Below are 26,570 nucleotides of genomic sequence, written 5' to 3'. Positions count from 1 at the left end.
GGGGTGTGCAGCGCCGAGCGCAGCAGGGGCCTGAACTTGGCTGGGGCTCTGGGTGCTACCAGAATAAAACTGGAGTGAGAGCCAGTCTCTAAGAACCAAGCAGCACAGTGTGAATCCCCTAGTCACGATCCCCCATCTCCAAAAAACAAACCAACCTCCAACGTGCTGAGTAATTGGGGAGGTGAGGCTAACTAGGTACGTCATTCCCTGCGGCTCTGGGGGGGAGCCCTCGCCTAGCAGGTGTCCCCAGAGCCCCTCACCTTGCTTAAAGTTGTCGAGGCTCCTGAACTCCACCAGGTTGTTGCCATAGTAGTAATTGGTGACATAGATCCTGTCGTCTCTGGCCGCGGGGTCCTTCATCCACGCCCCCTCGTTACGCCCGTAGCTGTGGTGCTTCACGGGGGTTTCCACAGACTCGATGGTGCCCTCACACTGCATTTCTTTCACTGCCGAGCCAACAAGAGCAGCTAACTGCCATGCCCTGCTCCCCCAGCCAGTGTCCACAGCAGCCAGTCAGGCCCACCCTCAAGGAGACCTTTCCCCGCCCTTGGAGAGCCTCCCCTCTTTATCCTGCCAGCCGGCTTGTTTCAATGGGCCAGACAGAGGTTCAAAACATCTGCTTCTAGGAGCCCCCCTGCCTCCTCAAGTCCAGAGATGTTGCCTTCTTCTCACCGTGTGACTGGATTTCGTGCCGCCCGCCCGCTCCAGGGACTGAGCCACTCTAGCCACAGGACAGGTACAGCATGGACAGCTTCCCTGCCCACCCCCTACCTTCCCAGGGCCCCTCAGCCCCACCTCGGAGGGACCACAGCTCCAGCAGTGTCACCAGAGCCCACTCAGCTATGTGCCAGTAGCCGCATGTCCACAGAGCAAGTCCTCCAGCTGCAGTCTGGGCCTGGCCCCACTTGCCCACCTGAGGGACTTGTGAGGTGCCCCCAACCCACCTTGGTTAGTCGCTTCCAGCCCCTCAGTGCCTTCAGCATTGTCCCCCATGGAGAGGACAGTGACCGGTGAGCTCCAGGTAGTGGTTCTGGGGGTCCGGGTGGTGCTGGGGGTCCGGGTGGAGCGGGCAGTGGTGGTCTCTGACCGCTCGCCGACTCTCCCCTGGGCCTCTGCAGCAGCATAGGACTTGGGGTTCCTCTCCTCCGGTCGGTCCATCCGAGGGCTCCCCTTCCCGGGGCTTTCTGAGGAAAGAAGCAGAACCCTTACTGCCGTTCCCTTCTCTCAGCTTGGCGCTGTCAGACAAGGAGTGCCAGGAGGGTGGGCCAGGAGCTGTGCTGAGGAACAGGCCAGGGCTGTGGAGAGTCTGTCTCCCACTCCTCCACCCCACCCCCAGTCCCTACTCTCTTTCCTGTGCTGAGCATCTGACTCCCTCCCTTGCCCACCCCATCCTGCCCCCTCCAAGGCAGCCCATGTCCCATGCCGCTGGGGAGCTGACCATGAAGGGGAGGAGATGCCGAGAGTCCCATCTCTTCCCTACTCCGCTGCTATCTTGCTTCCACAGCACACTGGGTGGCAGGGGGTGCAGAGGCAAGGCAAGAGGGCAGGGGAAACAGGATGCAGGGCCTGGGCTCCCCAGGTTGGATTTCTGCAGCATTTAACTACATGCACCCTCCTTTCTACCTTCTTCATTAAACTAAACCAGCTGCCCCAGACCTAGGAAAACACTGTGGGGCTCAGAGAAGGGCTGGGCCTATGGGGCCCCACACCTGCCTGGGAGCTGTGTAAAAAAGGGGGCTGCTTCCTTCTGAAATCCCTCACTCATTCCACTAAGTGTGCAAACAGCTCCACTGAGTGTGCAAACACGGTGTTTGAGAGAAGCAGGGAGTGCAGCGCAGGCGGGGACAGGATCAGCATCCAGGGAATGGATTTACCCCGAGGCTGGAGGCCAGGAAACTTCCCAGCGGCTGAGTGTGGGATTTGCTTTTCAACCTTTTATGCCACTAAATGTAGGGTTGCTCACCACAGCTTTCCTGATGCATTTTGGTCTTGTCCTGCAGCCCCCCATCTAACCCAGCCCTGGGCTCCTCGCTCTCACCCCCTCACCCACCCATCCACAGCTCTGCTGGTGGCCAGACCTGCAGCCCCCATTATCCCATCCCTGGGTCCCCTTTGAGAAGAGCCCGTGCCTATCTCGGTCGCTGAGGTGGTTTTGTGATGTGCCCAAATGCTGGAACTCACTTTCTCCTGTGCTCTAAGACCAGGCCTTGAAGCCAAATCCCAAGAGGTAAATGCTGAGTGCCTGGCCCCCTGCACTTCCCTGCCCCACAGGAGAGAGCGGGGGGCACACAGGGGCTGGGTGCTCACAGCAGTGGTGGACCATGCAGATGGCTCTGAGGGGGAGTACCATGGCGTACTGGTGGGGAAGGGTCTGAGGCTCCCCGAGGATGGGTTGGCAGGGCCTCCCAGATACACCCTCTGACTTCCCCAGCCAGCACAGTCCTGTCCTCTCAACCACATGCCACGCTGGGCCTGCTGAGGTGCTTGTGCCCGCTCCAAGGGGTCTGGGCACTTACCTCGGCTGCTGACCAGGCTCTCGGCCTCCTCCTGCTTGGCAGCCTTATAGTAGGTGATGCCCCGGATCACTGTTTGCTGGTGGACAGAGGGCTTGGGCTTGGGGGTGGGCTGCGATGCGCCCAGTCTGACCCTCAGAACCTCCTTCTTGGGCTTCTCCGCTTTCGGCAGCTTCTCCTTGGGGGCTCTCACAGCTGCTTTGTCCCCCAGGCTCTTGCGGGCACTGGGATACTTGCTCGCCTCCTTGCCTTTGGCCCTGGCCGTGTCCTAGGAGACAGAGCCAGGCTCAGAGGCACCTCTGTGGGCAGCAGTGGTGCCGTGTCTGGCCAGGCTCTTGCATCGTGTGGGGCCAATGGCTTGGGATCACAAAGCACCTGCTGCAAAAAGAGGGGCTCCAGGCAGCGCAGCTGGCAGGAATCCTGCTCTGAGGGGGCTCAGATACCATGGTGATGGGCATGAGATGAACTCTGAACAGAACAGAGGCTACCTGCAAGATGGCAGCAGCCAAGGCAGCGAAGACGGGATGGAAGAGAGACCAGAGTATGCAACAGGCCCACTGCATGCTGGGCTTGGCCCATGTCCAGGCCTGGGGGGCCCTGACTGACTCTATCAATGGGCCAAAGGGAGTTAATCATTTAGCACAGGTGCTGCCACCCCAGCAGTGCCAGAACGCAGCAACGCAGCACCTCCTCTGGGCCCTCGCTCTGCCCAGCGTGCGGCCCCCTCAGCTCTGCAGCCGGCGCCAAAGGGATCAGGCTAGCACCTGCAAGCGTGTGCACGGTGATGAGGGCAGGGAGTTACCTGGGCCTTGCTCTCGGGGACGGCAGCAGCATCCTTCTGCAGCAGCTGGTAGCCCAGGTTAGAGATCTCTTTCTTGATGCTGACCATGATGTCGGAGTAGTTCTCATAGCGCTTCATCTGGTTGGCCAGGTGCACGACGCTCTCCTTCATGAAGTCATTCTCCCTGCTCAGGTTGGTCTTGATGGTCTGAGCAAGTGGCGGGAAGGGAACAGGGCGTGAGTAGCTGAGCCCTGATGGGGCTTCCATCATCCTTTGGTTCAGGCAAAAGGTTTCACATTTCTCTATAAACCAAGGGCATAAAGGAAGTAGGAAACCTATCCCACTTCCAGGGGATGACAACAATGTCTACTGGCTGGGGCAAGTGGGGCTGGGAACTAGGACTCCTGGGTTCTATTCCAAGCTCTGGGAGGGGGCTGGGAACAGGATGGACAGGGAAGTACTGTCCTGCTCAAGTCCCAGTGCCCAGGGCCCAATGCAAACAACCTCTCAGCTGGGAGAGGGAGCCAGTGCTGCTAACCTGCTCAGGTGATGCCTGGTGGTGACTGGGAAGCATCACTTCTGCAGGCAGCTGAAGGATCTCTAGGTAGGCGATTCCTTTCTCTTACTCCTTGCTCATAGTCACTCCCACCCGACACTCATAATAGCCCCCAGGCCTCAGCCTGTGTAATTGACCAGGCAGAGCACAACCCCCACCTGGGTCGTTACCCTGGTGCCTATCCCTTCCCCTGCCCTTGGCTGTGTTTGGGTCAGTTTCACTGTGAGCTCTAGGGCAGGACCCACATTTCCCCGAGTGTTGGTGCAGTGCCCGTCCCCCTCCCTGCCATGGGCCATGGGAGTGGGGGGAGGTAAGGAACTGGCCTGAGGGGCAGCACAGCCAGGGTCCCCGACTCTCCAGATGACAGAGCCACAATGGCAGGTTACAACCTCTGCTGCCCTAGCCCTGCCCGCTGGCCCTCAGCCACTGGCGTGCTCACAGACCAGCTGTCACAGCACAGCAAGGCCCATCACTGCCCGGGTGTGGGGAGCTTAGAGCAGCTGACGCACAAGCCACTAGAACCAGCGCTGGGCGGGGCCAGGGTAAGAGTGAGCCACCCTCGCTCAATCTGGCAGGTGAGCGAGGCAGACTCCCATGAACTCGTTAGCTGCCCTGGGAAAGGACATGCTCTCACAATCACCGCATGACCCAACACACCTGTGCTGGGCAGGGGCCAGTCTTGCAGGATCAGATTCATCCCCATGTGCAGACTGTCAATATGATCCTCTCAGCCCACCCCCTGGCCAAAGCCCGGATGCCTGCACAACTGAAGTGTGAGGTGCCTGTAGCCAGCAGCTCAATGAAACAGTGAAACCTGGCTGTCTCACATCTGCCCTGGCAATGGTGAGGAGAGGCCAGGAGAGGGTTAACTCATCCAGTGGTTCTAATGGCCTCAGTGGAGATTTCCATCCCCAGCCAGAGGACAGGGAAGAAGGACGTTATCAGCACTCGTTTCCTGCTAGCAGTCTCTGCATCCCATGGCAGAGTGGTCGCTGGGCAGCAGTAGCAGGTGCTGGCTTTTGTGTTTGCTCATCTGGCTGCACTGCTTTGGGATGGCTCTGAAACAGCAGTGCGCAGGATCTGCTCTTACCTCCTCCAGAGTATTCATCTGGGAGACCACTTTGTTGATGTATGAATGGACCTTCATCAAATCCATGCTGTACAGCGTTCCCTCCAGCAGGTCAACCATGGACTGCAGCTGTGAAGGAAAAACCTTGAAGCTGAATTCCAAGAGCAGCAGGTGACAGTGGGGGCTGCAGTAAACAGGGACCCCAGAAGGAAGGAAAATTCAACGTGGCTTCCTGCAGATCAAAATCACACAAGTGGGCAGAGCAATATAATGCAACAGGACTCAGTGTTGGGAGCACCACGGGACTGCTACGGTCCCAGCACACGATGCCATAGATGCAAAATAGGTAGGCAGCAGCTTTGTGGGGCTGAGATGCTGTGTAGAATGCGAACCTGGTGCAGGAACCCACAGAGAGAGAATGATGCCCAGCTACCATATCCTCTGGGATTTCCCACTACCAATAATCCCAACCCTGATTTTAATTTCATGCCACTTTTCTGTCTGTCCCTGTGCCTCCACCCTGCCCACATACACACACTTCCAGAGAAAGGGCCCCACCCACTCCAGAGCGTTACGGAACCGAGGCAGACTTAAGGAAGGGGAAACGGGGGCTGAGGAATGATAGAGGGAGGGGACACTACAGGCACTAACTCCGCTGAGTCCATAGTACCTCGGCCCGCTGGGAGCTGGGATCAGTCGTGTGCCTTGCAGTGCAGCTGCATAGGGGCCAGAAGCATTAAAGGTGAAATGTATCCTTGGGTGGGGATAAGCCCAGGCCTGGAAACTGCCCGAGGTGACTCAGATCCTCACTGAGTGACTCTACGGTGTGGACCCTCTTTGGCCTTGGTCTGTCGGACCTTGCCCATGGGGTGCAGGGCAGCTCATGCCCCTCCCTGGCCACTCCTTTGACGCAGAGCCCGGTGGGCCGAGCCGGCGGCCTGCACAGCTGCATGGAGGGAGTGAGCAGGGCACACACTGCCTATTGTTAGCTGGTGACATTTAGCCACCAGAAGCTCTCGACCCTGCGCCATCTCTCACGCACAAAGGACAACAGAGCCGCAGCCTCCCGGGAAGCCTGCAGGCCCCAGCACAGATCTGCTCTTGTCAGGGAGTCAGCGCTGCTGGGAGAATCTGCTGTCTGGCCTCTGGGGAGCAGGGATTCCTGCACTGTGGAGTCACGGCCAGCTGTCTGCTCTCCCTCCCTCACCCCAGACCTCACTGATGCCACACGGCCCAGCCCTTCCCGCCTGACATGCCCCAGCGGGGCTGGGTGTGAAGGGCCCTTTGTGCCGTGCTGCGGACGCGATCAGCCCATGATAGGTCTGGCTGGGACTGGGAGTCAGTCTCTTTTCTTCCCAGCCCCTAAGAAATGGCCTTTTCTCATCAGGGCACTGCATGAGCCTCTAGAGCAGGAGCGCTGGAACCAGCCTCTGGTACTGGGGTATGAAGGGTGCAAGGGAGGGGGTGGGAGCTCATGCGTCCATGCACCCAGGGCCGGACGTAGCGTTCAGGGCCCAGGTTAGCGTGTGGGAGCGAGCCGTGAGGTGGAGGCTGAGGCTGAGGCTGGTGTGCAAGACCTGCCTGAACCCAGGTACCTTGAAGAGTTCCGGCGCCTGCTTCTTCAGCTTCTCCATCTTCCACTCGTTCTCGCAGGGGTTGAGCGAGGAGGGCGGGGCCGTGCAGGAGCACTTGCAGTCGGCCCCCGAGCTCACTGTCTCCACCGTGTAGAAATCCTCCACCCGCATGCTGCCATCCTTGATCCGGCTGCAGGCATCCTTACTGAGAGGCCGCAGGATGCACTTGCAGCGGCAGTCAGAGCCCTCGGACGTCATCCGCACTTGGTCCATGTCGCCAAACACCTAGGCAAGGGCAAGAGGTGGCGTGTAAGGACAGGTGGGACTTGGCCTGTCCTGGGTCACACCTTAGGCTCTGGGGTGCATGGGGGACACTGGGAGAGGGGTCAGGAAGGAATTCCTGCCGGTGTCCCAACACCTTTGGGGTTCACCTTCCACCAAAGAGCCACCCCACAGCCAGGTGTCCTGCATATCCCTTGTGTCCCCGGGCTGGGGCTCCCCCAGGAAAGTCTCTGCTCTCTGGTGCATCAACGTGGAGTCCTAAAGACCCCACCCACAAGCACGAACGAAGGGCCAAAGCCCCAGCTGGAAGAGTTGCCATAACCAAACCCTCGGCCATTGCTAGGGACGGACCCTGGCTCCTCTAGAGCCCAGGTACGAGCTCTACAGCCTGAGCTAACGGACTAGCCACCCTATGTCCATTCCGGGGCCCGTGTTACCCTGGAGTAGAGAATCTCCTTTCCCAGCTGGCTTCTCTGGGAGGTGGGTTTCATTGGAATGCCCATTCTGTCACAGCATGTTCCCAGGGGTGCAGGGAGCCAGTTCGTTACTCTCACCTGCTCAGCTCAGCCCATTTCCTTGTATTTGTTAAACGCTGATGGGTTGGGGGGCAGAGGAGCACAAGGGAGCTTGCACCTCTCCTTCCCCTTCTGACACCCTCCAGGGCCTTCCTCCTCCTCCAACAGATGCCAGGGTGGCTGGCTGGCTGGCTGGGAGTGGGGCCCTCCTCCTCTGACTGATATCAGGGCACCTGCTGGGCATGAGGAACAGGGATTTTCAAAGTGGCCTAACTCCCAATCTGGGCACCTAAGTCCCTTAGGCTCCATCAGAACCCCCAGCCTTGGCCCTGAATGTTCAGGAGCAGGGCCAAGGGAGGTGGCCAATGCCTGGTCAGTGAGCAACAGCAGCCTTGTGCAGGGTGGAGAGGACTCGTTCCTAGGCAGCTGCTCAGAGCTAAGGAGCATTATTCACTATTGCTGCTCAGCTCTGCGCAAGACACAAATACCTAGTCCCTGCCTGGAGGCTCCAGCCTAGGAGACTGACAAATAAGCCGCTGGGAGGCTCTGAGCAAGGAGTAAATGGTTAATTCCCCTCCCCCATCTCCTCTGCTGGGGTGTTTCAAAGGCCCCAAAGCAGTGCCTGGGAGGACTGCTGGGCGAGCTCAGAAAGCACGAAGAGGAGATGGAGGACTGTAAGACCAGAAGGGACCCCAGCTGATCATCTAATCTGCCCTCCTGCCCAGCACAGGTCACTGGTGCCCCTCAGCTCCCGGCCACCATTGGCAGCAGCTTGTTTTTATTTATGAGGGACTAAGGACAGCAGCAATTCTTTGTGTTTATAAAGCATCCCCTGCAAAAGCACTCGGGCTGCTGCCCAGCAATCCTAAACCAATGGCTCTTGAAGTAACCCACACGCAGCGGAAGCAGCTCATTTATACTTCTCAGAAAAGCCACCGAGAGGCTCATCCGGCCAGAAGAGCCGGTCTGAATGGGTTTCTTTTCAAACCACTCTCTATGGGTCTCCAAAAAGGCCAGTTCACTCTGGTCCCTGGCTGCCCATCCACTGGGGGCTGGGCACGGCACATCTGGTACATTTCAGGGGCTCGAGCTGCTGTTCTGGAGAAAGGGAAGAAACGTTTGCACTCTAGGGCACGAAGGTCTCGTCATCTCCCAGGAAGGAGCCCTGTGTGAAATGCCCCCTGTGCACCAGGCCAGGGGGAATGGGGAGCTCAGACTGGCAGCCTGAGCTCCTCCAAGCACTTGAGTGCTGTACCTATTGGCATACAAATGTACGTCCCCTTCTGAATCAGAGGCCAGTGCCCTCTTCCCAGAGCCTGCCTGTGTCTCAGCCATGGCTGAGCCACGCTGCACTGCAGGAACTAATGCCTTTGACAGCTCATCCTTACCCTGCAGCCACAGCCGGTGGGTGGCCCTTGGCTGCACCTAGGGCTCTGAAGACCTTGCTTTGGCCAACTCTGCTTCACTAGCTGTGGCCATGTTCCTCTCTTGTTTCCATGCCAGCAGACATCACTTCTCACAGCGTAATCCTGGCCATGTGTGCGGCTGTCGTAGAGACGATTCCCACACACCGTGATCTAAAGCAAGGACCTTTAATCTCCCCTGATGCCCTGGATCTCACAAGATGTGGCCCTCTCTCTGCTTAGCCTGGCTGACAACATGGCACATCATCTCTGACCCAGACAGGGAAATCCACCTGCCCCAGCATCCCAGCTCCATGGGTCACAGCAGTTAAAACCACACAGCACCACCACTTGCGGCTGTGTGTGCAATTTGTGGTTAGCATTTATTTGACCTACTTCTGTGAAGCTTTTTCTAGCCTACTCTGGATTTAGCTAACAGGGCAGCGTGTGCAGAAAGCACCTGTGTGCCCAGATATAAGGATACCGAGCTTCCGTTTCTGTAGCACCTTTCCTAGGGAATGATTCCAAAGCCTTGACAAACTTAAACCAATACCAGCTAGACATAGGGAACTTTATTTGCCACTAAAATGCAACCACCACTGGAATGGAAATCAGCTCCTGTTTGAGAGCGAACAGTTTCACGCTACTGTTTAAGGCAGGAACTCAAAGATCATACTGCTTCCAGCCAAGTCCCGACTGATTCTGTTCAATGAAGATCTCAGAGACTTTTTGGCCAGATTCTCTCTGATTTCCCCAGCTATTTCAATTGGAAACAATATTCATCATCACTTCCTGTCCTAAACTATAGTATAGGGCTGTGCGCTGCTGAACAGCTGCTATGTTTCACCCCAGAGGTGGCTGCATTTCAGTGGTGGCAAAATGATTCCAGTATGCATCTCCGCCATTCTATATGATTTGTAAAGCAATCGGGAGGTTTGGGAGTTAGCAGGTGCTTTAGAGACGTTAGGGGATATTACTGCCGTTGGAGAGATCCAGCTCTGACACTCATTACTCCCAGTTCCCTGTCTGTAATTTGCTTTAGGAAATGGACATTCAGTATTCATCACCTGTTAATTATTAGCACTAAACTGTGTGTCCTCTACATTCCTCACGCCCCCCTCCCCCGCCACTTGCATGGGAATGGAGACTCCAAAGGCTTCCAAATGTGGCACCTCTCTGAGGAGCATGTGGAGCCCACAGACCTCGGTTTTCTGTCAGATCCCTCTCCTCTTCCTTGGTTCCAGCCTTGCCTCCCCAGCTGAAAACCTGAGCTGGTGCCAGTAACTGAGAGAGATGTGTGCGCACACACCAATCACACAGGGCTTGGGGCCTAATCAGTCACAAGCTTCTCCCAATTACTGGCCTGGAAAAGCTACTCAAATCATCTGTAGGAGGTGGGACAAGCTGCTGCTCTCACTGGCTAGCTGATGAGGTGTGACACTGGCAGAGGATTTAGAGTTGGCGGTTTAGCTTTAAAGCATTCAGTGCACCCAGACCATGTTTAAAGTCTGGTTCTGCTCAAGCCAGTGATTCAGAAAAAATGGCATGTCAGTGCCCCACGTTTATCCCCCATCAGTGGCCTCTCAGCTTCAGACAGGTATTCCCAGCTGCCGGCTCAGCCCGAGCGGTGGAGCCTCGACTGACCTAACCCCTCTGCTGAACCCTGTGGGCCCAGCTGTAAGGGTTCAGGAGGCAGCAGGGAGCTGCATACCCGAGGCAGAACAGAATCCAAGTGTCTTTTCCATGGCTAGGCCTGCACTGCAGGGCCAGCAGGAACAAAAACTACTGGCCATATTTTCAAAAGAGCTCAGAACCCAGCAGATCCCACTAGGGGTCCCGGAGAATGACTCCACCTCCAAAGGGAGAACAATGGGAGTTGCTGGGAGCTGAGCGCTTTTGCACTGGAGAAAAGTCAGACCTGGCGCATTGATATCAATGGAGCTGCACTAGTCCCCACCCATTCATACAGGGGCTCATTTTTCAGTGGGAACCCCATTGCAGGACAGTGGCATTTCAGGCTCCAGCACTGTAGGGAGTATGCATGATTGCTAAAGGCCTGTTTTCAGACTGCTGTGTAACTTTCAAAGCCAGCTAGGCAGCAGGCCAGGCCCAGCAAAGGGCCCTGCACCTTTGAAAGGGCTTGCTAGTCTCAGGGGATGCCAGGGTCCCAGGCCTGGTCAGCAGAACTGGCTTCCCAGTTTAGGCGAGGCAGACTGAAAGCTTAAGGGCTATCCCAGGCCTACAGTGTCTGCCGATGCCTGAAGAAGAGTGGATTCCTTCACAATTGCACAGAAGCCATTGGGAGCAGAGGAGGGTATGGAGGCTGCTGCGCATTGCGTTCATTCCTGTAGCACAAGGCTGCCCTGCAGACAGCTATTTATAGAGAATACTGTTCAGCGGCAAGAGATACCAGAGCAAAGGCTGCTAGAGAAACGTCACGGACCAGCACAGGGGCAGGAGGGAGTTGGAATATTTCTGCGTTCCTCAATATCATCTCAATTCACACACAGCTCTGGGTTGGCACCAAGGTAATTTTCACAACTGTGAATGAGTAAATCCCAGCCAAGGACAGAGACCAGCCTCTTCACATTGTGTTCTCATGGCCTGGAGGAGGATGTCCCAGTCGTAGGCAGGTTCTCAGCTGGGGTAAACGGGCGCAGCTCCATGGAAGTTGATGGAGCTGGGCCCACTGTGGCAACACAGGATCTTGCCATAGGTTTGAGGGGAGAGGAGTTAAGGGGGTATAAAATTTCCATACCTTCAACCTTCATTATTTTTATCGCAATTATGGCCTACTTACAAAAGGGTGAGTGACAGACAATTTCTCCAAGAGATGCATGTGTGTGTGTGTTTTGTGGGGTTGGGGATTAGAATTCCTTTCCTTGTCAGTTTTGAAGCTGCTGTGGGAATGCAGCACAAGGGCCGATCCTCTGAAAAAGGGATCTGGGTCCATTACAGCTGCTCTTCTTGCAAACCGTCCATGCACAGCCAGAGAGTGTTTTCCTCATATCCTTGTTAGGCTTCCCCAAGCCACTAATCACACCTCGTGCTACATAAAACTTGACATTTTTCATGAGTTATGTATGTAACAAGCCACTTGACTCATGCTGGAATCAACAAAATCATGGAGCAGCCGGAGTGAGGTCCATCCCTTTCAGATAATAAAGAAGCAAGGCTCAGTAATTAGTAGATTTCCTTACTGACCTTTGAAGAGCTCACTGGAACTCCCACCTCCTAATCCCCAAGTGACCTGCATTTCCTGGGAACCAGGCCTCATATGGCCTTTAAACAATGCTGCATTTCCTGACACTTCCCCACCTCACTGAAGCTAACAGGCCAGACCTAAAAGGTGCAAGTCTCCAGGAGTGCTGAGCTATGGTGCTGACATAATTCCATGCAGCGAACTGATGTGCTTCAGTGGAGTATCACTGCCAGGGGATTGGAAACAGATGTGCACATCTTCTATCCAGAGTCATGGGAAAACTCAGGCCTGCCAGATACTGGAACTGCCTGGTGGGCAGCAGAAATAGCAGTGACTGAGCTGCCATATGGGAATATCCAGAGACGTGCCAAGAGACCACAAGGAAAGCAGAAATACCAGTGTGGGACAAACAAGTCACCAATAGGGTCATTCAGAGTGACCCTGGTTAAGCCACTCCAGAGGAGAAAGCCCAGACTTAGTAACCCGTAGCTCTATCCTGCGCTTTTGGTAAAGGATCATGTGGAATGGGGGACAGTGGGAAAAAGCCTCAGGCAAATAACTCACAAGCAAAGCCCAGCTCTGACTGGATGGCATTTGTGACCCTTTTGTATTTGCTTCCCACAAACAGAGGGGCTGTCAGTCACTGCAGCACAAAGGCTCAGGCTAAGGTCAACTGCTCGGATATTCATGAAGGCTGCCTAGAGTCAGCACAAGGTCTAGGTACCACCAATGTCCCACTACATCTCAAAGTGCCTAGGCCTCGTGGGATTTTAGCAGCATCCCGGCTGTGATCTGTCCCCCGACCCAGCGCTGAATTCCACTCAGATTCTGAGCTGCAGATTTGACTGTGACATTACACCACTGATAATCGAGCTGCACCAAGTCCAACATCCAAGCTCAAACTTCAAACACTGCCCCCAATTGGGGGGGGCAAGTCCCCAAACCATGAGAAGAATTTTCCTATCAGTTCACGGACAAAAGAAGGTGAATATTTTGCTCATCTGTCCTCCCGGCTCCTGAGAGGCCAGTGGTGGGCTTGGGCTCAGCATTCCCTGGCTGGGAACAACAAACCCAGGACAGAGTTCCAAGGCTGCAGCTGGCTGTGCTTCCTCTGTGACAGATATCTCTATGCCATGTCCTTTGCCTGAGAGGTCACCCTCACTGGGCCAGATTCAGCCATGGATCTCAGTGGTATTATGGCAGTTTGCAATGGGGATAGATAGAGCCCTTCAGAGAATAATAGAATATCAGGAATGGAAGGGACCTCAGGAGGTATCTAGTCCAACCCCCTGCTCAAAGCAGGACCAATCCCCAGACAGATTTTTACCCCAGTTCCCTAACTGGCCCCCTCAAGGATTGAACTCACAACGCTGAGTTTAGCAGGCCAATGCTCAAACCACTGAGCTATCCCTCCCTGTCCCTTTGCCTTCATCTTATACATGAAGCAGCCTGTCAAGTCAAGATGAAATTCAATAAAGAAAATTATAAAAGCACTTCGCTTTGGAAGGAAAGTCAAATGTACAAGATGGGGAATAACTGGCTAGGCAGCAGTACTGTGGAAAGAGTCTGGGGCTTATAGTGGATTCCAAACTGAATACGAGTCAGCAATGTGATGTGGTTGTGAAAAAGGCGAACATCATTCTAGGGTGCATTAACAGGAATGTGGTAAGCGAGACTCAGGCGGTAACTGTCCTGCTCTGCTCGGCACTGGTGAGGTCTCAGCTGGGGCACTGTGTCCAAGCCTGGGTGCTACACTTTAAGAAAGATGTGGACAAACTGGAGATAGTCCAGAGGAGAGCAACAAAAATGATCAAAGGATGAGAAAACCTGACCCATGAGGAAAGGTTAAAAAATTGGACATGTTTAGTCTTGAGAAAAAAAAACCTGAAAGGGGACCTGAAAACAGTTTTCAAATATGTTAAGGTCTGCAATAAAGAGGACCGTGATCAGTTGTTCTCCATGTGCACTGAAGTTAGGAAAAGAAGCAACGGGCTTAATCTGCAGCAAGGGAGATTAGGTGATATTAGGAAAAACTCTCTAACTCTAGAGGGAGCTAAGCTCTGGAACAGGCTTCCAAGGGAGGTTGTGGAATCCCTGTCACTGGAGGTTTTTAAGACCAGTCTGGACAAACACCCGTCAGGGATGGACTAGGTTTACTTGGTCCTGCCTCAGCACAGGTGGCTGGACTAGATGACTTCTCGAGGTCCCTTCTAGTCGAACATTTCTCTGACTGTGAGGACTCTGTCCTGGCTCACTCTGGCTCATCCTAGAGCAGTGGTCTCCAACCGTTTCCGGGTGGCGGGCGCCGGACGACGAGCCACCAAGGACCGTGGCCGGCAGACAAGCATCCACCAAAATGCTACGGAAAAGCGGCGTCATCAAGAGGCATCGCTGCTGCAATAGCGTCATCAAGAGGCGTCGCTGCCAAAATGCCGCCAAAAATCAGCAGCGTTTTGGCGACAGTGCCTGTTGGTGATGCTGCTTTTCAGTGGCATTTTGGCAGCGATGCCTCTTGGTGATGCTGATTTTCGGTGGCATTTCGGCAGATGCTAGTCCGCCGGCCACTACGCGGGCACATATAGATGCCCTGGCAGGTGCCACTGCACCCATAGGCACCGCATTGGGGACCACTGTCCTAGAGCAACATCTCTGGCTTGGTTAACCTTAGTGGAGAATCTCTTTCAGCTGATAGCAGGAGCAGAGCTTAGAGCCTCCGGCCAGCGGTGAGCAAGACTTGGATGCTTTGGCCAAGGAGGGGACATACATACGAGTGCCCAGGCATGAAGCGCTAGCTGTTCCCAGCACAGCCCACATGTGGAGTACAGGTGGCACCAGCAGGAGCATGCTGAGCTGCAGCAGACAGGAGAGAGAGGTGCCAGCTTCTAACTGGGTGCCAGCATGCGGACTTGCTCTGGATCTGAGGAACTGTGGCTGCTCAGAGCAGCAGATCTACGACAAGCATCGGTATTATCAGTGCTAAGTAGAGATGGACCTGAACTTCCGGGGAATTTGGGTTTGGATCCAAATGTCATAGCTGGCCCGAGTCCATGACCCTTTCTAGCAGAGAGATTAAGCAGTGCAGCATAGTAAGTGCGGAGCCACTTCCTGCCAAGTCTGGCAAACTAACTTAAAGTCTTGTCCTCAGAAGAGAGAGAAACCCCTCAATAAACAGCTGGAATCTGTGTGGAGCCCAGTTGGAACCATTTGTCACCCACTCTGATCCTCATCTGCTGGACAAAGCTTGGGGAAGTGGTACCATAGCAACAGCCCTTCTGAAAGGCACTGCTCAGCAGAAAGGAAATGCACCAACCTTTTATCTCAGTCTGTGGCACATGGATCCCAAACCCGCCCTGCCCAGGAGCAGGCCAGTCTCCTAGCAGCTGTTGGGATTTTCATGCCCTTGCCATGCCACTGAATGTTCCTGTGGAGAATCTTTAAGAACGACGACAGAGTGTTTCAGGGAGGAGGGTAAATATTCCTCAGCTTTTAAAATGTATTTTATTTTTACAAAAGATCAGGTGGACAATTGATGGCATGTGTAGTGTGTGTGTGCACGTGTGTGTGTTTCAGTGTGGGGAGGTTAATGCTGGTGTTTGAGTGAGGCCCTGTGTGTGTCTGTGCAGACCTCAATCAGCAAGTACTTTTGTGTGCAGCTGGCAGTGTGTGCAGAACTGGGTGTAGCTGGCAGTGTGTTGGAGGGTGGATGTGTGTGCTCTGCAGGGAGGCTGATGCAGCTGTGCATGTGCAAACATTGTTTAAAGCCAGGGCTTCATGGAAAGGGGCTGAGCTGAGCTTGTCTGCACAGACCCAGCAGCTGGGGCCTTTCAGATTGACCGTGTCTAGTGCACTGGGCTGCACTGCAGGGCACTCACCAGTGAGATGGGAGCCAAGTGTGGAAAGGCAGAAGTGCATCTGCTTGAAAATCTTACAAAGAGACTGGAGCCAAAGCAGTGCACCGAAGAGCAAACAAGGGGTGGATCATGCAGAAGAGTCTGAGACCTGGGAAGGCAGAGATGGTGCCCAGGCTGGGGGAGCAATACTCTTTTTAAAACGTGGACATGAGAAGTGGACATAATATTCCAGGACTGGTCTCACCAATGTTGTAAACAGGTAAATCCACTGGGATGAGGAGGGAAGGGGACTCTGGGCTGGGAGACAGAGATAAGGAGCTACGGGTGGCAGCGAGGGAGACTGGGACTGGGATGAGGATCTGAGGCTGCTTGAGTTTGAAACCTTTTAACGCAGTTTTTTGTATGTAATATATAACAACTTTACAAACACGCACATGGTGACCAATAAAGCTACCTGCTGGGCTCAATCCATCCCCAGAGTAACTGCACAGAAGCCAACGGAGTTAATTCGATGACCAATCTAGCCATACTCCACCTTCTTTGGTAGCTAGCCATGGCTTTTTGGCCCCCTCTCCTCTGCTAGCCGCCATTGACAGCCGTCCAGTTACCTCTTCCACTGAATTAAAAGAGCCAACCCACCATTGTTTGGCTAGTGCATTGAGCACCCAGTCCTGCACCCTGCTTGGCTGAGCACCCCAACAGCAGTGCTGTGGCAGTGGGATGATGGCTGGTACAGGCCCCTACGGGAAGCGGAGCAAAGCCACAATGTTCCACTGCTGCCCTTGAAATGAATGTACACTGTGCCCAGCGTCCATGTGCCGCTTGTTTTCCTCTTGTCACTGGGCATTGAGTGTCTTAAGGTGACTGAAGTGATGTCTCCCTCACTGGGCAGCACCCAGGGGCAAACAACGGCTGGATAACGAAGTGCCTGGGTGCTGAGCAAAGACACCTGTCAGCACCTTCTCATCAGCGTCTTCAGTCAGCTGTGCCCACATGAGACACTGGGATTGGGGCTGGAGCAGGCTGCCTGCCCCAGCCATTGTTCCATTTCCGGGGGACAGCCTAGGGAGGGTTTGCCGCCGTTTCACACACAAGCCCTGGGGGCATCACATCCACCAGACAGCGCCAAGGAGCTGCTTCCCTCTAATCTCCCATTATGTGAAACTGCTCTAGGGTGTGACTCCAAGCACTCTGTTTGCTTAACTGATTTAAACTGCTGAGGCAGTAAAGCCAGGACACAGTGCTGGAGACGACACTGCAACAACAGGGTCACCATGAAGGCGGCTCCATTGTCCCTTATTACAAGTGACCAAAACCTACAGATGTGTATCCAGCTTCCACCAGTGCCACGAGACCTTAATACAGGACAGAACATTTACAGGAAGACTCACACTGGGTCAGGGAGAGCATCGGTGACCAAACGAGAGCTTTGTTAAGGGCTTTGCTCAGAAAGATGCCTGACCTGAATCTTACGTAGCACACTCAGCAGTGCTGGCTCTTTGACCAGGGAGCTGTAACCACGAGGGTATGGCTCCTTAGGGGAGCAAAACCACAACTCACCCAGCAGGAGTTATTCTTCTCTAATGCCTGACTGAGGTACATCCTGCTGCTCTCACTGGTGCTGAGCAAAGGGAGGGTGGATCACACTGGTAATAAGAACTGAGCTCACCCAGGGGACAGAAATTTTAAGGGGTGAATATAAGGTAGTAGGAGCCTGTTCCAAGACATTAATTATCACCGAGAGGCCTCAGCCAAGCTCAGGCCCCATTGTGTAAGGCCCTGTACACACACCCAGGCCCTGCTGTGAAGAGTTTACAGTCTATAGAGACTAGCAAGACAAAGGGTGGGGGAAAAGGTGCATTATTATCCCCATGCTACTGATGGGAAACTGAGGCACAGAGCAATTAAATGACCTGCACAGGGACTCACAGGGAGTCTGTGTCAGATCTGGGAACTGACCTGGGGTCCCAAGTCCCAGTATAGGCCCTTCACCCCAAGACCCCCCTTTCTTCCATCAGACCCCCTCTCCCTTGTGAACGTCTGCAGACCACGTGGGCAGGAGATGGGTGTTTGGAAGTTCTCCAGATTTCTGGGCCCACCCGTAGCAGGTGATGTGGTGCTGACAGAGGCAGATCCATGAACAATATACAAACCTCAGACTCACTGGAACTATTTCAGCCTATCTCCAGGCAGGACTCATTACAACAGCCAGAGCAGGGCTCAGATCCTAAGTAGGCAGAGGCCTTATTGGGATGACTCAGATGTAAAGCCCTTCCCTATTTCCATGCCAATCTCACCATGTTTACACTACCACGGAGATCACCATGGCCACGAAATTGTAACCCCGGGATTACTTTCCCCTGCGTGGTTGGGTCTTCCAGTGCAGCACAGAAAACATCTGCAAGATTCCCACAATCTCTAGTAAACAATCTGCAGTGCCAGGAGCTTTCATTCATTAAACAGAGGCAAAATGTTTCCCATGTTTTGCATTTCAAACAAGCCTCCCCCTTTCCATCTGGAATCCCCAGAAAAGAGGAGGCGAGTGGGGGACATGTCACTAGACAGAATGAAACCAGCGGGGAGAGCTGTACATTTTAACCAGCTCTAATAAGCCCCTTGCCAGGAGTGTAGCAGGAGGAGACAGTGGCAGGGGGGAGAGACGGGAGAACGCAGCTGGTCAATGGGATTCTTTTACACAAACACAACTTCTCAAGGTTCCAATATTTTCCTTGTGCATGGCCCTCTGCCCTCCCCATGGCAATGGGGTCTGTTTATACAAACAGCCATGACGATTCATAATCCCGCAGAGGGCCGTTTCGCCCTTCCTGGCACAAACAGCAGTGCTCCTTCCACTCTCTCAGAGGTTATTTAGTTTTGCTTTAATCAACGTTGTCCATCATCTCACACGGGGGCTTGACTAACGTGGATCAGTCTGCGTGTGCGTTTCAGCCGGAGGCCAGCTTCCCTCCCAGCTCTACACATTCAGTGCCGACTGGGTACGCTGGGAGCTCCAGGTTTTCCTGCTTAGAGACCATGTTTCCAATGACGAACAAAGCTGAAATTAATGAAGTGCAACAAAAATACCCCTGGAACATCTGAATCGGATCCCGTCCCTTGTCGGGGTGGATGTGGTGTCTCAATTAACATCTCCAGGGAGGAACGACTCCAGCTTCCTGTACTAAAGCCACCCACTCTGTGGAGGAATTGAGCAGCAGCGCTTGGCTCTTGCTGCTGGGCTGGGCTGCCCTTGTTTGCCACTAGAGCTCCTTGGCAGCTTTGTCCTTTGAGGGTGAAATTCACCCCCGGGCGGAGAGCCGGACCAGCCATCGCACTTCAGTGGGCCCTAAGTGGGGCACAGGCCTTCTGCTGGCCGCCCTGCCCAGGAGTGAGTTTAGTGAGTTATTACTTGCATTACAAGAGCACCAGAGGACCCAGCTGAGATCAGGGCCCCATCATGCTAGAGCCCTACCCCACAGATCATTGCCAGCCGATGTCTGTAGCGTACAGCTGGCCACAGCCATCACCCCTAGTGCTTTTAAATCTGTATTTGAGCAAATCACTCCCTGGATCGGGGCCCCCAGGCTCTCTCCGGCTGAGACACACAAGGGCCACTTGCCAGGAGCCCAAGGGCTGCAGCCCTTCCTATCATACCTTAGCACAGGCAGTGGACAACACTGTTCAGCTCACATCAAGATGGAGTCTGGCACATTGGGCCCTGTAGCTTCTGCTGGCCGTACCTCTGGCAAAGAGAAGGGGGACTGCAAGCGGTGCCAAAGACCCTCGTAGGCTGCCTCCGGCTGCACTTTGCCCCCTCTACCTTTGCTGTGTAAACTGCTTCTGGGTAGGGAATCGGGGCATTCTGCTTTCCTTTACATAGAAACCAAGGCTTTGCCTTTTAAACAGCTTCCTTCAACCGGAACCATGTGTTCTATTTATACAACAATGCCTCCCTATAAACAAGGAAGCCTTAAAAAAAACCTCTCTCTGAAGTTTATTCCACAAAGGTCACTCAGCTGCAGTGCATTGCACCCACCCAAGAATCCATCTCTTGAGCACAGCCCCATCCTGGTCACATCACCCGCTCAGAGGTGTCTGGAAGGCTGCAGCGGGCAAATGCAGAGGGGCTGAGCTCAGCTGATATCACTGTAAACCCAAACCCTATGTTCAGATGGTTGTATTAAAGGACCCCTCTTCCTGATAACATGCAGATAGGTCATTAAACCATAAGGGCTCTGACATAAGCAGATGCCATTTCTGCTGAAGCTAGTGGGTGCTGAACCCAACTGCACAAATGATAAATTTGGCCCAACTTTTTTCAACAACGAATGTCTGGGGAGTAAGCAGTGCCGTTGTTGGGCCCAAACCATTCCTTCTGGGAGCCAGCCGCAGATGGGTTATTTCCTATGCAACCAGCACATACGACTGAAAAGAACTAAGCCAGGCAGCAAGTCTGGGGAGCCACAGACATGAGGAGTAGGATATTCTCCCATGCCATTTACTCCAAATGACTTGGGTGGTTAATGGGAAAGACTAAGGTGTCCTGGACAGGTGCAGGTGGTTTTTTTAACCAGCTGTCATCCCTGGTGGCAAGGGAATCCCAGGCTGGATTTTTGTGCCCAAGAACAGAAAAAAACAATACTCCGATTCAGATTGAAACAGAAGAAGGGAGAGTGTGCTCTGGGCTGGGTTCCCTTGATGGGAAGGTGGAGCACTTGCAAAGTCAAGCTGTTCAAACTGACAGTGAAGAAAGAGAAGCAACTCAGCTCTGTCCCCTGCATATTGCTCACTTGGCTGCTTGTATTATTTGCTGAGGAAAAGTTAGCAGACGATGTAGTTGTGTTGAAAGAAACCCTTCTGCAATGCCTCTCACTGCAAAGCCACAAAGAATGGGCAGTCGGAAAGGTCTCCTGGGTGTGCAAGGGGTCTGTAGATAGGACAGTATCCAACTAATTTTAGTGAGAAGTTCACATCCTTTCTGATCCCTGCACTTCACTATCGCCCCATTCCCTCCCCCACACCCCAACGAGATACATCTTTGTGGCTTGATTATTCCTGAACGGAGATGCTTCCACAGTAACAGTGGTATCACGAGACATGGGTAAGAGCCTGGGTAAGAACAATGCTTTGTCCTGTGTCCTCTAGACATGAGAATTTGGGGGCTTTCGGCAGATTTTTGTTACGTGGTATGTAAATTCTCCCATCTTGTGTAAGTGTAAGAGTAATGCAGCTGGAAGTGGATCCAACTAATCAGTGCCCACTCTTTACTTTGTGTCACTCATTGCTCCAGAGACCTACAACATTGCCTTCTTCAGCAGAAGACCAGATGCCCCTCACTCTGGACAAGTTACAGGTGGGGAACGTCACTGTAGTTAGTGTTCTCCCCTTTCTACTGCAGGACTCTAGTGACTTAGCCAAGTGGTGTTTAGGTTCTGCAGCCTTTAGCATCAGTCCTCTGCATGAACATCTAAGATACGCCATTATTTTGAGAGGCACCCTTAGAAATGAAATCTCCCCCAGTTTCTTTTATTCCGCAGGCAGGGGACTGCCTGAAAGGAACAAACACTTTTGTCAACACTTCTGCAACACAAAGACAAGCAGCTGTACTCCGATCCCATGCAGCTGTGGGCTGCTGGAAGGATGTTCTCATCAAGTGGTGGAAACTGTGTAATTCTCCCCTTCCACTTCCACCTCCTACCCTGCATTCATATGCAGGCTTGGCACAAACTGTTCAACACCATGTCGTCATGGCCCACCGGGGTCTATGAGAGAGACTACGTGCAACAGAGGCAGGCTCAATGACATCTGAAGTGGCAGCAGCACCACCTTAATCTGCATGGTGTCCTCAGGTGCAGGGCATCTGGAAAGCTCAGCCCTTTTCTCACCATGAGGGCAAGACCCTCCAGACTCACTCCATCTGCCTACCTTGGAGAAGAATTCCTCCTTTGTGCTGCGCATAAGGAAGCCAAATGTTACAGAGCAAGAGAATCTGCTACGTACAGCCAACTTTGAGTGCCTGGATTCCTTAAAGAGGAATCTGGAAAACTTCTCAGTTTATACACCTGCCATCTTTTGACTTATGCCTCAGAGGATGAAGTACCCAGGAGATAGCTTGGACAACTAAATTTATTCCTGAAGCCTGGACTAAATCCTGACTATCTGCGATACGTCTGCAAGTGATACATCTGGTTACCAGCTGGCTAGCCAGCAAAATACTACACAAGCTGAAACACCTGAGTGCAAGAGAGGCAAAGTAGTGCGTGCACTGCTATACAGCCCTCTGCCAAGCTTATCACAGGCTAACGTGCTCCTTGCACGAGCAGGCCAGGCTGTTTCTCTTGTGGGCACTTGGGAAAGGACAATATTTAAATCTTAACCCATCTCTCATGTGGGTGGCCAATGACTGACTCTTATTAAAATCACATGAGAAGAATATTCTCATGGCTGCAGTTTTCAGCTTAATTAACTTCAGGTGAAAAGCAACTGAAGTCCTTAATAAACAGCAGGATGGGATTTTCAAAGGCACCTTTGGCAGTTAGGTGCACACTTCAGCAAGGTGTGGGTGGATTCTTTTGAAAATCTCATCCAAAGTCCCTATTCCCCCTTAAATAACCCCCGCAAGCCCATGTTAGCGATGTTCCAGTCACCTCAGAAAGAACAGATGCCAGTACTAGCTGTGCTTTAGCTTGATGACATTAATTGTTCTGGGGCCTTTGGCTTTTGTAATTCTCCTGGGCTGTGCTGGCATTCAGTCATTCCTGTAATGACTGCTGCTTTGCACAGCTTCTTGTGGTGTAATTGTTACAGCCCCGTCCTGGGCAGTGGATTGGAGCAGTGTTACTGTACAACAGCAGCTCCTTATGAGTGACAGGCAGTGGGAAATCCAGAGAACAGTGTGCCTGGTATTCTCGTCTGGTTCCTCTCCACACAGACCTTTCCCATCCCCAGGGCTCTCCCCTCCCCCAAGAGGAAGTGTCTTAGGATGTAGGCCATTCTGTTTTGACATTAAAAGGTCTAATAACAGAGCTTACAACTGCAGACCCCACTACTAAGGCAGGGCTTCTCAAGCTTCGTTGCACCGTGACCCCCTTCTGACAACAAAAGTTACTACAAGATCCCGGGAGTGGAGACCGAAGCCTGAGCTCACCCTGGGGGAAGAGGGGGACAAAGCCTGACCCCACCACTGGGGGGGCTCAAAGCTGAAGCCCAAGGGGGCCTGTAACCTGAGCCATACTGCACAGGGCTGAAGCCCTAAGCTTGGGCTTCAGCCCAGGGCAGTGGGGCTCAGGCTCTGGCCCCAGCAGGTCTAAACCAGCCCTGGCGACCCCATTAAAACAGGGTCGTGACCCACTTTGGGGTCCTGACCCACAGTTTGAGAACCACTGTACTAAGGGATCCTGGTACTTTCCAACCCAACAAACGTCCCCCATTTAACAACCAGCATGTCAGTCTTTTTTTACATCTTTGCACCACGTGCAAACTGAGTAGCCGCTATCTCCAGTTAGCCAAATACACACTTGAAAACAAGCAGGCACTATTCTGATTCTTACTCTGTTTGGAATTTGGTCTCACACCAAACATTCAACTCCACAGTCTGTCCTCTGTGGATGTTGGGATGCTTACACACTTGCTCACACTCCTTTCATTCAGGCTTGTGCTGGTGGCAGTAGGATTGAACGTTTGCTAGGGCGAAATCACTGCAACAAAGAGTTCAGCTCACAATTCTGCACAGCCAGCAGCCGGCATGTTTTGATAGCGGGATTATTTTCTTGTAGTTCAATTCCACGCACAGTTTGTTTAAGCAGCTTCCAACATTTCTCTCCCCCCCCCCCCCTCACCAGAAAACTTTGTGTGAGCAGGGGGTGTTGTTTCACAATCAAAGAAAGCTCATTCCTCACTGCCTGGGCTTGCTGTGTATGGGACTCGTGAGCGCTTCACACAGCCACAGGGTTTCACTTAAACTAAAGCAGAATGACTAGCCTCCACAATGTTATTTTTTCAGAGGAAGATGGGGGTTCTACAGGTCAAGCGCAGGGATCAGGGATGGATGCACTGTATTTCTCTGTGACAGGCCTTGTGTGGGGCTCCCACTTCCAAGGACGGCTGAACAGCTCTGGAACTTATATTTGCAAATCCAGAACTAGTGGCCACTCATGAGCCATAAGAGGTCCCAAGATATGAATCAAGGTTTTCCTTCCCCACAAGGGGCTGAGCCTATGAGTTTTCCTTCGCAGCACAATTAAGGTCATCAAGCTAAAGCACAGCCAAGATTTGCTTTTGTTCTTTTTGAAGTGAGTGGAACATCCTCACTCAGGATTCCCCACATGCGTTTTAGGAGTCAACAGACCACGTGTGCGCAACTGGTTGCCTGTCCTGAGCTTACTTTGGACTCTCTTGCACTGGGCAGCCAGAAACCTGCACCCTGCACTCCCTGAGTGGATGGAGCGTTAGTGACTCCAGAGCGCCCCTTAAGTGTTGTGTGTCTGAACATCCCTCCAGCATCACAGCTGCTCTCTGAGCTGGGGCAGCAGGAGCTGCCATGCAGATATAAAGGGAGAAGGTCTGCTGGGCTGGTGTGGGTCTCAGCACAAACCCAGGACAGAATGAATACAGAATGCCTCAAAGCGCAGCTCAGGACAGTCAAGCAAGCCTGATGCAACACCATTCAGACGAAAGAGCATTGAATGAACCCTGCCAATGGTAGAATCTGATTCCCAGTGATAGGGCACAGGAGCAAGTCATGCTTCATGTGAACATGCTCATGTGGGTGCCCAAGTTGGGATGAAAAGCAGTGGAATTGCCCTGATTCTGCTGCTTAGGAGAAGGCCACATAGGGGCATTTTATGCCATGGCATAGGCTTTCCTGCAGCTCTTTCTGGGGCAGCGCAGGGAATGGGGAGAGTGGGAACACTGGGGCTACAAACTATGTGGTGCCATTAACCCAAACCGCAGCATGACAGCAAACCACAACCGCTCTCACTGGGCTCACAGCTGTCTATGGCAAGGCAACTAATAAATCCCAATGGAATTCACTGGTCCCAAATCTGCACTTTGGTGACTCAGTCTGAATAGACTGAGAACTGAAACGTGAAAATGGCCTGGCATGAACACGGGGCCTCTCAGCCAGTGAAGGGGGTCTGGGGGGGTGACGCTAGTCCTGAGGACCATGATAACATCGCAGACTGTTCATTAGGGTCTCAGCTCTCCTGGTTTAAGCAGGGAAGCACAAAATACCCAGCCCAGAGGGATGAGAAGTAAAGTCAGAGCTGTGGTGGGCCAGCAAGAAGAGCCTTTCCGGCATCGTTGTGTGAATGATAATGAACATCTGTCTGTAAAGCACAGACCGCCTGCGTTTATTCAGGGGTTCCTGGCCTGGCTTCCCCTCTTGTTCTGTGTTTGCACTGGCCTGTCCCTTAACACGCAGCACAGCAGGGCTCTCCCGCACTGCACCCCTCCCCAAACCCGCTAGCCCCAAGGAGCAGCGCCACCCTCGCAGGTCCCACTTCTCAGCCGCACCAGGCAGCGACCCACTTGCCACGGCCCGCGGGCCAGCCCCGGGGCGCCTCCGCCTGGGGGAACCAGGCCCCGCGAGGCGCGGTTGGCGCGATCCCCAAATGCACCTTCGCTGCAGCCGCGCCACGCCTGAGGGTCCCTCGCCGGGGCCGCGGGCGCAGGGAGCCCCGTGTGGACACGCCGGAGCCCTGCCCGCTGCTCTGCCCCGCCAGCAGCGAGCGGGACGTCGGGGCTTTGCCCCCGCCAGGCGCCTCGCCCGCCCGCCCGCTCCCGGCGAGCCCCGCCGCCTTACCTGGCCGGCGGCCTGCGCGGCGGCGGCCAGCAGCGAGAGGCGCAGCACGGCCAGGCCGAGCGCCCCCATGGCCGCGGGGAGGTGCGGGGCCGGCCCGGCCGCAGAGCCCGTCGCTCACGGCCGCCTCGTGGGCTCTGCGCCGCCCGGCCCCTTCCAGGCGGCTCCACCGGGGGCAGCGGGAGGCGGAGCCACGAGTGACAGCCCAGGGTCCGCCGCCCCCGCAGGGCTCCTGGCCCGGGGCCCGCCCGCCGCTCCGCTCCGCTCCGCAGAGCTCGGGGCCCCCGCACGCGGCGCCCTGGGCAGCCTCTGTCCCAGCGCCCTGCCCCCTGCCCCTTGTCTCCCCAGTGTCCCCTGTGCCCTGTGCCCCTTGTGTCCTCTGTACCCCATGTCCCCAGTGTCCCCTGCGCCCCTTGTCTCCTCTGTACCCCATGTCCCCAGTGTCCCCTGTGCCCCTTGTCTCCTCTGTACCCCATGTCCCCAGTGTCCCCTGTGCCCCTTGTGTCCTCTGTACCCCCTGTCCCCAGTGTCCCCTGTGCCCCTTGTCTCCTCTGTACCCCATGTCCCCAGTGTCCCCTGCGCCCCTTGTCTCCTCTGTACCCCCTGTCCCCTGTGCCCCTTGTGTCCTCTGTACCTCCTGTCCCCAGTGCCCCCTGTGCCCCTTGTCTCCTCTGTACCCCATGTCCCCAGTGTCCCCTGTGCCCCTTGTGTCCTCTGTACCCCATGTCCCCAGTGCCCCCTGCGCCCTGTGCCCCTTGTGTTCTCTGTACCACCTGCACCCTGTGCCAGTGCCCCGTGTGTCCTCTGTACCCCATGTCCCCAGTGTCCCCTGTGCTCTGTGCCCTGTGTCCTCTGTACCCCCTGCGCCCTGTGTCCTCTGCACCCATGTCTCCTGCGCCTCCTGTGCCCCCTGCACCTTGTCCTCTGTACCCTATGTCACCAGTGTCCCCTGCACCCTGTGCCCCTTGTGTCCTCTGTACCCCCTGCGCATTGTGCCCCTATGCCCTGTGTCCTCTGTACCCCAT

General features: G+C 54.3%; 1 protein-coding gene across 1 annotated transcript in view; it reads right to left on the bottom strand.

Annotated features, from left to right (window-relative positions):
* The window catches only part of OLFML2A (olfactomedin like 2A), a 31,780-nt gene extending 6,176 nt beyond the window's left edge, over positions 1-25,604 (bottom strand). The window contains exons 1-7 of the mRNA XM_030535636.1: positions 25,549-25,604; positions 6,515-6,778; positions 4,941-5,048; positions 3,316-3,501; positions 2,517-2,781; positions 945-1,184; positions 261-446 (exon numbers count right to left, since the gene is read on the bottom strand). Of these exons, the coding sequence (XP_030391496.1) occupies positions 261-446; positions 945-1,184; positions 2,517-2,781; positions 3,316-3,501; positions 4,941-5,048; positions 6,515-6,766 (1,237 nt within the window). The 5' untranslated portion in view covers positions 6,767-6,778; positions 25,549-25,604. The remainder of the gene's footprint in view (positions 1-260; positions 447-944; positions 1,185-2,516; positions 2,782-3,315; positions 3,502-4,940; positions 5,049-6,514; positions 6,779-25,548) is intronic.
* Positions 25,605-26,570: the final 966 nt, after the last annotated feature.

This window comes from Gopherus evgoodei, chromosome 16, assembly GCF_007399415.2.
Source record: "Gopherus evgoodei ecotype Sinaloan lineage chromosome 16, rGopEvg1_v1.p, whole genome shotgun sequence".
NCBI lineage: Eukaryota > Metazoa > Chordata > Testudines > Testudinidae > Gopherus > Gopherus evgoodei.
The sequence above is the reverse complement of the archived record's forward strand: the minus strand, read 5'-3'. Positions and strand labels throughout refer to the sequence as shown.